The sequence below is a fragment of the Bos indicus genome, chromosome 9 (genome assembly GCF_029378745.1).
Source record: "Bos indicus isolate NIAB-ARS_2022 breed Sahiwal x Tharparkar chromosome 9, NIAB-ARS_B.indTharparkar_mat_pri_1.0, whole genome shotgun sequence".
Classification (NCBI taxonomy): Eukaryota; Metazoa; Chordata; class Mammalia; order Artiodactyla; family Bovidae; genus Bos; species Bos indicus.
Window position 1 is genome coordinate 45240375 of NC_091768.1, and position 12054 is coordinate 45252428.

Here is a 12054-nt window from a genome sequence, read left to right on the forward strand (position 1 = left end):
TTTTGCACCCAAAATGTGCTGGCTAATTTTTCCATTCCATTTACCATTCCAGTCTTTAAACTGCCTTAATCTCCTGCCCTCAGATGTTGACCTTGTAAGAATAGGGGTCATAGGTCAGACTAGACAGACCTCAAAGGATCTGGACTATCAATTCATGCCTGAGAGATTTCTCTTCCACAATAGGAACCTACTAAACAGCAAATTCCTAAATCTAATCACACAAGGATCAGGGTGAAACAGTTATTTATTGGAATTTGTTGATTTACATTTTTCAAACATCTTCAGCATTTTTATTTTTCTTTTGGGAGCAGGTTCTGGGACATAATAAATATTTTTTTAAAAAATCACTGAAAGAACTTTTAATATAAAACAGATATCCTTAGTAAAATAGCACCATAACTAGGTATAGCTTCATTATTTCTGGAAATGCTATGTGGATTTCAAAAATATAGCACAAGAATTCCTAACTATAAAGTACCTGGAAAACTTCACATTATACCACAGAGATAACAGGAAGAGATTATTTTGCCATAGAGGTTTGTGGGGAGAGGTGTGGAGGAGGCTCACCACCAGTCAGTTTTGAGACCCTTGCTCTAAACGTGAATGAGGGCATCACATAAATATTTTTTTCTTTTTAATAGACAAGTGAAAATATACAGTCCTTCAATGAGGATAAAGTAAATAGATTAAAAACATAAGCAAAAAAAAAAAAGCATTAGGACTTCAAAACCTTGCAAATTTAAAGAATTTGAAATCACAAAACTAGGACCCTATAAAAATAATTCTTCTATCATACCGCTCTAATTTTTTTTAAAAGACAAGTAAGCTCTTCGAATAGAGAATAATTTAGACATATACAATGAGTTTCTATTTACATTCACCTTGTTCAAATAAAACATAATGTACCATTCTAACACCATTTTAATACTGAACTATAAGGATTTTCAAATTTCATAATCAATTTTTAAGTCTAAATAAAAAACATCTTAAAAATGATAAATTAGTAAGTATTTCTAACATGAACAAATGAAAGGAATTTCCTGCACTTCATGCCAAAAACAGTAATACTGAACATCATAACAATTAGCCTTCTTTCTAAACAAAAAACATTTAAACTTCAACTCATGTAGAAAATCAGGAAGCTTACTCATGTGCCAATGCAGTGATGCAAACGTATTACTGCCTGAAATAGAATAAAAGCAACACAACGTTGACATTATTTTCTAAGTTATTTTGTAAATCTCAAGTCAACATTGTTGAAAAGGAACTTGCATTATTATTATGAATAGCACTTCTTGGACTGTGTGGTTGGGTCAAAAGATGTGGAAGGTTCAGGAGAACAAAGAAGATACTCACTCTGCTAGAAAAAAATCAGAGTAAAAGAGGAGGTTTAAAAAAAACATAAATTCAAAAAACACAGTTTTATGTATATACTCAATGTGTATATACCTATCATATATGTATGCATTTCAAATATTTTTAAAATTACACATTTTTGTTCTGAAAGGATTAAAATCATTTAACCTACATATAGAAACATTAACATACCATCTGTTTCAGTTCACATCCTTTTTACTAATCTAACACATTCATTAATAGGAACTAAAATTTTATTATATAAAATATCTAATTTTATATTATAGGTTGACATGATTATTTCATATAAATAGTAAAGATAGTGACAAAAAAATCATTCTCCTATCTTCCCTCACAATTTTATTCTGTTAGAGGTCACTTTTTTTCCCTCAAGAGTAAATTGCAGCTCTTCAAAGAATAAAAAGATACCAAATATAGGCCAGTTTTTGAGAATGAGTTTTTAAATTTTTAATTAACAATTTTTATCAGTAGTATAAAGAGAGCTTTTATAAGATCATTAAATCTCTTAATCTCTGATAATGAACATAAGAAAAAAGTAAACAGCAAATATAAATAAAAAATTATTCCATTTAAAATTTCAAGAGAATATTTTAAACAAGGAGGATTTAAAACAAAACAAGTTAACATGTACTGCTATTACATAGCTGGACACTACTATCGGCATACTAAACAGCATTCAGCAGAATTAAGACAGAACTCAAAAGTAAACCCATTTTCTTCTGTTAATAGTTTACTTAAAATTGACAGAATCTTTAAAATTATTTTTATTTCTTGCCACAGAACATAGATCTTCACAAGATATAATTCTATTATATGTATATACATATATGGAACAAATAAGTTCTGAGTGATGAAACCAAATTTGAATGTGTTAAACATTGATACTATATAATAGAAATTAAGCTTTTTAATTTAAAAACATTTCAAGAGAAAAGATATAGTTTTCAACAGATGGTGTTTCAACAATTCATGTTATTAAAGGTGAAAAATGAGCCTAGACTTCAACCTCACACCTCACACAGGGGAAAAAACTTTGTGATTAATCAAATCTGGGGTTAATCAAAGATTTTTTTTAAACATGACATAGAGTAAAAGATTGATAAATATCTTTATCAAAACTTAAAACCTTTGCTCTGTAAGAGATTGGAAAGATAAACTATAAACTCAGAGGTAAAAATATCTGCAAATCATGTATCTAAGGACTTGTATCCACATTTTATATAAAGAACTCTCAAAATGCAACAATAAGAAAAGAATCCAGTATGAAATGGGCAAAAGGTATGAACAGACACTTCACTAAAGAGGATATAAGGATGACACAAAAACATAAAAGGAGCTGCTGCTGCTAAGTCACTTCAGTCATGTCCGACTCTGTGCGACCCCATAGACGGCAGCCCACCAGGCTCCATCGTCCCTGGGATTCTCCAGGCAAGAACACTGGAGTGGGTTGCCATTTCCTTCTCCAATGCATGAAAGTGAAAAGTGAAAGTGAAGTCACTCAGTTGTGTCCGACTCCTAGCGACCCCATGGACTGCAGCCCACCAGGCTCCTCCGTCCATGGGATTTTCCAGGCAAGAGTACTGGAGTGGGTTGCCATTGCCTTCTCCGATAAAAGGAGCTAAATATCAGTAAATACCAGTAGCTACTCGGGAAATGGAAATTCCATGATGAAATATCACTGTAGATTAGAATGCTTAAAATTCTGTAAGAAGTACTGACAATACCTAATGCTGGTCAAGATGCAGAGCAACCGGAATACTCATATGTTGTTGGAGGGAATTCAAAATGGTACAATCAGTCTGGAGAAAAATCTGGCAGGTTCTTATAAAGTTAAACATAAACTTACAACCAGATTATCCAGAAGCCTCACTCTTAGATAAATGAAAACTTTTCACACAGAAACCTGTACACAAATGTTTGCAGCAGCTCTACTCATAATTATCAAACTGAAACTACCTAAATGTCTTTCAATAGATAAGTGGAAAAACACTGCTATGTTCATAAAATGGAATACTACTAAACAATAAAAAGGAATGAATTATTAGCCCCCATTGTCTGTGGGGGATATTAATATATTGCAGGACCCTGAGAAAATGCCTGAAACCATGAATACCACCAAACCCTATACATAAGATGTTTTTCTATATACACACCTATGATAAAGTTTAATTTATAAATTAGGCATGTGTGCTTAGTCGTTCAGTCCTGTCTGACCCTGCAACCCCATGGACTGCAGCCAACCAGGCTCCTCTCTCCATGGGGATTCTCCAGGCAAGAATACTGGAGTGGTTGCCATGCCCTTCTCCAGGTGATCGCCACAGCCTAAGAATCAAACCCAGGCCTCCCAGATTGCAGGCAGATTCTTTACCATGTGAGCCACCAGGAGATTAACAACAACTAATAAGATAAATATTATAACAATATAGTATAATAAAAGCTATATTAATGTCTCTCTCACTCAAAACATCTTACTATATAAATTTAATGCCTTTCTCATCCTAACTATGAACTTATCATGCATTGTGACCATGACTTTTGCAGTTTGGTGTGCAACAGCAGAATTAACACAAACTTCCTCTTCCTTCTCACAACTTCACACACAGAAGACGTCTTCATATCATGTATTAGTAACCTTAACATACGATTTTTTTTCATTAAGTCAAGAACTTTCTCCTTGTCACTCAAAAGAAGTACTTCGTGGATATTCTTTGGCAAATCCAAATTGCCTGCATCACTACTCCTCTGCTTTGGCGCCATTAGTAAGTTAAAAAAAGGGTTATGTGAACACAGCACTGCAATATCATGACAGTCAACCTAGTATACAAGATGGCTACTAAGTGACTATTGAGGGTATATACTGGACAAAGGGGTGATACAGATCCCTGGTAGGACAAAGAAAATGTGGCAAGATTTCATCACACTACTCAGAAGAGTGCACAGTTTGAAACTTACAAATTGTTTATTTCTGGAATTTTCCATTTAATGTTTTTGACAGTTGTTGACCATGGATAACTTTTTGGGATTTCATGAAGCCCCAGAAAACAAAACTGCAGATAAGAGGGAAATACGGAATTGATATATTCAAAAACCTGTATAAATTTCAAAACCATTATATTGAGTAAAATAAGTCAATTTCAAAGTCAGTTGCAAATGAACGAAGTCCAGATTAGTAGAAAGAAGAAAATAAAGACCACTAAATAGACAATAGAAAAGATAAATGAAACTGATATTTCAAAAAGATAAACAAAACAGACAAAGCTTGAACCAAACTTAACTCCAATAAATAAAATTGGAAACGAAAGAGAAGACATTACAACTGATCCAACAGAAATACAAAGATTATAAAAGACTACCATGAGCAATTATACACAAGCAAATTAAATAAATTGGCTTCCCTGGTGGCTCAGATGGTAAAGAATCCTCCTGCCAATGCAAGAGACATGGGTTTGATCCGTGGGTTGGGAAGATCCTCTGGAGAAGGAAAGGGCAGCCCACTCCAGTATTCTTGCCTGGGAAATCCCATGAAGAGAGGAGCCTGATGGGCTATAGTCCATGGGGTCGCAAAAGAATTGGACACGACCTAGTGACTAAGCAACAACAAATTGAAGAAACTAAAATAAATAAATTCCAAGAAACATGCAAACTACCAAGCCTGGATCATGAAGAAAGAAAATCTAAGCATATCTAAGTTACTAGTAAGAATCAGTAATCAAAAAAAATCACACCTTATCATTCCCATCAAAATAAACAATTTCTTAATATTACTCTAATATCAATTCATATGAAAGGTCCCCAAGTCTCCTCTGGCAACCACCAATCTGTTTTCTGTTTACAAGACCTTGGTTTTTGCTTTTAGATTCTATATGTAAGGGAGATTACATAGAATTTGCAAGGCAAATCGTATCATATTTTATCATATACTATTTGATCATATGGTATTTTACTTGTATGTATATTATGTAAAAAATACATACAAACACACACATACATAAGTATATTTCACAAGCTGAAACAGATATTTCCTATTTGAGAAAAAAGATTAATATGGTAAGTATACAAAGAGAATGTGAGATAAGAAGAAATATATTGGTCTCTGCCCCTAGTTCCTGACACAGAGCTCCTAAAACCCTTGTAATTTCTAAGTGATAAGAACAGTAGGAGTACCTCTTTATCTGGTATCAGTTTTTGACCTCTGTTCCTGACACAGGGCTCTTGAAACTCTTGTAATTTCCTACATGATAGGACAGTCTTCCATTTAAGGAGGTGACAGACAATGAGTGGGCTCCTAGATGGCTCATGAGTGAGGGCTGGTCACTGGAAAGACCAAGCTATGACTGAAGCTTGGAATTTTTAGCCCTATCCCAATTTTCTTGAGAGAAGTGAAAGGGGCTGAAAATCAAGTCTATATGATGAAATCTCCACAAAATTCCAAAAGTAAAGATCCAGAGAGCTCCCAGACTGGCATACACATCCACACTGGGAGGATAAAGCACCCAAACCCCTGGGAACAGAATCTCCTATGCTTGGGACCCTCCTCGACCTCACCCTATGTAAAATCTCTCTATGTGTATCCTTTATCTGCTGTTATCATAATCTTTAATAAACTGGTAAATGTAAGGGTTTCTCTAAGTTCTGTGAGCTGCTGTAGCAAATTAATCAAACCTGAAGAGGGAGTCTTAGAAACCTCTGATTTAAAGCCAACTGAGAAAGAAGTTGCAGGGCAATCAGCATCTGAAATATGGTAGGATGGTCCTGTAAGACTGAGCCCTTAACCTGTGGGACCTGATACTATCTCCAGGTAGATGTTGTAAGAACTGAGTTCAACAGTGGAACATTCAGCTGGATAGTGGAGCATTGCTTGGTGTGGGGAAAAACCTCCGCACATTTGGTCATCAAAAGTTAAACGTTCTGTGTAAAAGTAATAGAGACATGAAGGAGGGAAACATAACATGGAAGAACTGAGTTTTTCCCAGCATAGGAAAGAGGAAAACTGAGATTTTTTTTTCTAAGAGAACTTAGAAATCAACAATGACAAATGAACATCTCAGAAGAAATAAGCAAAGGACAAAGAACACGCAATTCATAGAAGAAAAAAATAAAATTGAAAATCAACATATGAAAATATATTTAACCTTAGTCAAAGGATGCAAAGGAAAAAAATGAGCTGCATTTCTTAACCTATGTAATCGGCAAAATTTAAAAGATGACATTATTCAATGAACAGTCCCACTTTTAAAGGGGTTATCCATTGACCTTATTTCTAAAGAACAGTTTGGAAACAGATATCAAAATTTTAAAAGGCATAGTCTCTGATCCAGATTTTTCAGTATTAGGTATGTATCCCTTAATGACAGAATCAGACAATTTTTTAAATGTACATATAAGCATTCTTACTACGGTGCTATTGGTAAATTAAAAATATTGGAAATAGCCTAAATTTAACAATTACATTAATTTAACAGAGCCTTGTTTAAATTTTGTTACATTCACACAGTGGGAATTTATGTAGATGACAAAGACTGACATGAAATGTTCCAAAATACACTGTTAAGTGAAAAAAAATGCAAAATCAAAAATATTGCACATATATCATGATTCCAACCTACCTGTAGTTAAGATATTTGGTGATTTTTTTTTATATTTGAATTTTCAGTAGTGAATTATCTTTCAAAACAGTCAAAACAATAAGTGTATTCTCATTTGAAACAAACAGGTGAAGTGTTAGGATGTACTGAGGGGCACCTACCTCTGTCTATTAGGAACTTCACTTATCTGAATAGTCTGGTGGAAATAGTGGTTAAGGGACTGCTGAGTGCCTAATGCTGAAGGCTCAGTTAAACATATTCTGCAGAGTTCAAATTGCAAGATAGCCTATATTTCTGATAAATTCTATTCAAACACTCAGTGGTGGCATTTTATTTTATTGTGGCAAGATTTAATAGCATAATAAAAATATAAATTGAGATTTCAGAAATATTTTCCAAATAAAATAAACTCAGAGACTAACAAAGTAAAATGATTACCTGTCTCCCTTTGGTTTTCTTTTTTGTAGTGTCTTCCCTTTGGGTCTTCTTTCGCTTCCTAAACAGGGACTCCCACCAGGTCCTGTTACCCGTATTGATTCAAGGCCTTTGGAAGATTTTTTAAATGTGAACTCCACTGGTTCTCCTTCTTTTAGGCTTCTAAATCCTTCCATGAATAATTTGCTCTGAGAAGAACAGAAGAGGAAGAGAGAAAAAGAGATTATGATTATTATTAATGCTTTACAAATTATCTCATGATTTTAAGATTAACATAGCAAGACATCTCCAGTTATTCATTATTAAGTATAAAATCATTTTTTTTCAAATTCAGTGAAAGGGATACCATTTAAAAGTTTCCTGTTGTAATAACGCTGGCAGTGAAAGAATAAACTCATACCATTTCATAAAGAATCTGCCTGCTTCTGCTAGTGCAGGAGATGCAAGAGACAAGGGTTGAATCAGTGGGTTGGGGAGATCACTTGGGAGAAGGAAATGCCAACCCACTCCAGTATTCTTGCCTGGGAAATACCACGGTCAGAGGAGCCTGGAGGGCTAGAGTCCATGAGTTTGCAAAGAGTCTAAAGGGGACACAGCGACTAAACAACAATCACCCTAACGTCCACCAATGGGGAACTGATTAAATACATTATAATAAAGGTATATAATGTAATACCACTGAGTCATTAAAAGATCTACATGTATTACTGTGGGCAAGATAAATCTGTAATACTGCCGAGTAAAAAAATTAAGGGGAAGAACAGTGTATCTCCCATAATATTGTCTATACAGAGAAGTTTTTAAAAGGTACATGTTTACTTATATAATTATGGGGTCTGGAATAACTGACAGCAAATTATAAACAGCCATTTTCTCCAATTTTTTGGGGGGGAAAGTGGGGAAGCTCTTGGATACACACATTATTGTACCATTATAGCTTTTTGGGGGGGGGAATTTGAAAGATAACTTGATTTTTTTTTTTTTTAATTTCCTGATTGTAAAAATGTAACTTAGGTTACAAATAATAATTGGCTCTTTCAACCTATGTGCCAATTCAAACAATAATAAAGTAATTAATTCATCCTAATTTTATTTATTTTTCCGAATTCCCTTATGCATTTAACAGATCTAGTTTCAAATACCATGTAGCAGTCTTAAACACTTGTTTGAATTTGGGGGAAAAAAGGAAGCCAATCTGAATATGGTAGGTAGGAGACCCTGATTCAAGTCCAATTCTTTAAGTCAACAGTCATGCAACTTTGAATGAGTCAATTCTCTCTTTTTTGAATTTATCTGTAAATTTAAGGAACAGTGTTCTGAGGAACAATGGTTCAGAAAAAGATTTCATGAGAAAAGGACGGTGGTAAAATAAGTTTGTGAATTGCTGCTAAATGTAGTTTCCTCTTAGTTGGATCATGTATATGTGTATGTGTGTGCTCAGTTGCTCAGTCGTGTCCAACTCTTCTCAACCCCATGTCAGGCTCCTCTGTCCATGAGATTCTCCAGGCAAGAATATTGGAGTGGGTTGCCATTTCCTCAGCCAGGGGAATCTTCCCAACCCAGGAACTGAACCCAGGTCTCCTGATTCTCCAGCACTGTAGGCAGATTCTTTACTGCTGTTAGCCTATTTAAAACTCTGATATTTCATACCCTCCCCCGCCTCCACTAAAAAATCTTGTTTAACAATGTTTAACCCAGCAAATTCTCAACCTAATTGTTCACAGAGACCTTTCTTAGATATAACTACAGATGACTAACATCCTTAGAGAAATGCTGGATTAGAGAAATCTCTAACTTTACGAAGTTATGACTCTAAAGGCAGCTAAATAATTACATATAACCAAATAATTACATGGAAAAGATAAAACCAACACTTCAAATTCCAATGCAAAAGGAGAATACTCATTGGAAAAGTAATACAACACGCAACACAGGGTTTTTTTTTTTTGCCACTTAATTTTGTAAATTGAAGGATATTTGCTTTACAGAATTTTGTGATTTTCTGTCATACATCAACAAGAATCAGTCATAGTAACACCCATGTCTCCTCCCTCCCAAAACTCCCACCCCATCCACCCTTCTAGGTTGTTATAGAGACCCCAAAACAGGTTTTGTGTTTTTTTTAAAGAAGTTTCTCATGCAGGTAATCTGACACTGAGAAGTCCCTCATGTGGAAGTATAATTTGGCATCACTTTTTCTGCTCTCTGATGCTATGTAGGAATCAGATGGAAAAAACAAAATCACCACTGCCTATACAGTATACAATTCTTTAAAAATTGTTTTTAGAGCTTTATATAGTATTTCAGAAAAATATCTATTTCTGCTTTATTGACTATGCCAAAGCCTTTGACTGTGTGGATCACAATAAACTGTGGAAAATTCTTGAAGAGATGGGAATACCAGACCACCTGACCTGCCTCTTGAGAAACCTATGTACAGGTCAGGAAGCAACAGTTAGAACTGGACATGGAACAACAAACTGGTTCCAAATAGGAAAAGGAGTACGTCAAGGTGGTATATTGTCACCCTGCTTATTTAACTTCTATGCAGAGTACATCATGAGAAACGCTGGGCTGGAAGAAGCACAAGCTGGAATCAAGATTGCTGGGAGAAATATCAATAACCTCAGATATGCAGATGACACCACCCTTATGGCAGAAAGTGAAGAGGAACTAAAAACCCTCTTGATGAAAGTGAAAGAGGAGAGTGAAAAAGTTGGCTTAAAGCTCAACATTCAGAAAACGAAGATCATGGCATCTGGTCCCATCACTTCATGGGAAACAGATGGGAAAACAGTGGAAACAGTTTCAGACTTTATTTTGGGGGGCTCCAAAATCACTGCAGATGGTGACTGCAGTCATGAAATTAAAAGACACTTACTCCTTGGAAGGAAAGTTATGACCAACCTAGATAGCATATTCAAAAGCAGAGACATTACTTTGCCAACAAAGGTCCGTCTGGTCAAGGCTATAGTTTTTCCAGTGGTCACGTACGGATGTGAGCGTTGGACTGTGAAGAAAGCTGCGTGCTGAAGAACTGATGCTTTTGAACTGTGGTGTTGGAGAAGACTCGAGAGTCCCTTGGACAGCAAGGAGATCCAACCAGTCCATCCTAAAGGAGATCAGTCCTGGGTGTTCTTTGGAAGGACTGATGCTGAAGCTGAAACTCCAATTCTTTGGCCAGCTCATGTAAAGAGTTGACTCACTGGAAAAGACCCTGATGGTGGGAGTGATTGGGGACAGGAGGAGAAGGGGACGACAGAGGATGAGATAGCTGGATGGCATCACCGACTCAATGGACTTGAGTTTGAGTGAACTCCGGGAGTTGGTGATAGACAGGGAGGCCTGGCATGCTGCAATTCATAGGGTCACAAAGAGTTGGACATGTATGAGTGACTGAACTGAACTATTTTTTTTCTCCTAAGCTCCCTCCTCACTAATTATAAATAGTCCTTTACTTTCATTCCCTTTCTCACTCCCCACTCTAGAAAGTGCAGATTATGAATTCAGATGAAGTGGAGCACAGGTCAACTACTATAATTAAGAGAAGGAAGAAATATCAGTTTTAATTAGAGCTATCATATGTTCATGCTTTGTCTGTGTAATCAAAATTCTGTCACTTATTTCCTCATAGTTCCTAGTATATGGGTGCACTTAATTTGATTTCATTTTCTACTATTACAATTCTTGATACGGATCATCTGTAATTGAACTGCTCTTCCAAATCTAAAGTAAAATCCTGCTCTTACTTCTAATCTTCATAATATTCTGAAAGAAAACTTTTTTCCATTCTATCATATACTCCCATCCTTCCCCAAATGAGCACACAAGGCAATTTGGATTCACAGTCATTGACCAAAAAAAATCCCTAAGAAACTATAATGGCCTGCAAGAAAAGGACATGAATTCAGAGAGAATATTCTATCTGCTATTATACCAAAATTGCTGCTACATAAGTGGGAAGGATTTGTTGAAAGATGGGGAATTAGCTCATTTTATTTCTTCAAAAAAATCAACTTCTCGCCTCAGCAATTTTTATTAAAGGTGCCTCCGTCTTTCCAGTCACACTGGTTCCAATCTTACATTTACCCAATCATTTATTGAATTGCATGCATCCTTTCTTTCACCTGCCTCAATGTTTCATTGGATTGCCACTGCCCTACTTCTGGTCCTAACTACCTTCTACCTGGATGAGTGTAATAGTTTTCTTATTGGTATTTCAGCATCAGAACTCCTCTCTTATCCTTAGCTTCTTCTACACCTGTGTATGTTCTCTGAATAAACTGTAGCTGGTTGGTCTCCCTGTCTCAAAAATTTACAATACTTGTCTTAAATTGTAGGTTAGACCACTCATAATGTTACCTCTAGATATATTTTCCACTTCCTTTCCCATTACTCTAATAAAGCTGGCTAACTTAGCTTCCCTGGTGGCTAAGTGATAAAGAATCCACCTGCCACTGCAGGAGAAGCAGGTTTGATCCCTGGGTCAGAAAGATCCCCTGTAGGAGGAAATGGCTACTCACTCCAGTATTATTGCCTAGAAAATTCCATGGACAGAGGAGCCTGGTGAGCTACAGTCCATGAGGTTGCAAAGAGTCAGACACGACTGAGTGACTGAGCACACATGCACAACTTGTACTTTCCTAAACACACTTCG

The 12054-nt window shown here is 35.7% G+C and overlaps 1 protein-coding gene across 1 annotated transcript in view; it reads right to left on the minus strand.

Moving 5' to 3' along the window:
• LIN28B (lin-28 homolog B) overlaps positions 1-12054 on the minus strand; it is a 134707-nt gene that overhangs the window by 46736 nt on the left and 75917 nt on the right. The window contains exon 3 of the mRNA XM_070796023.1: positions 7401-7585. Within this exon, the coding sequence (XP_070652124.1) occupies positions 7401-7585 (185 nt within the window). The remainder of the gene's footprint in view (positions 1-7400; positions 7586-12054) is intronic.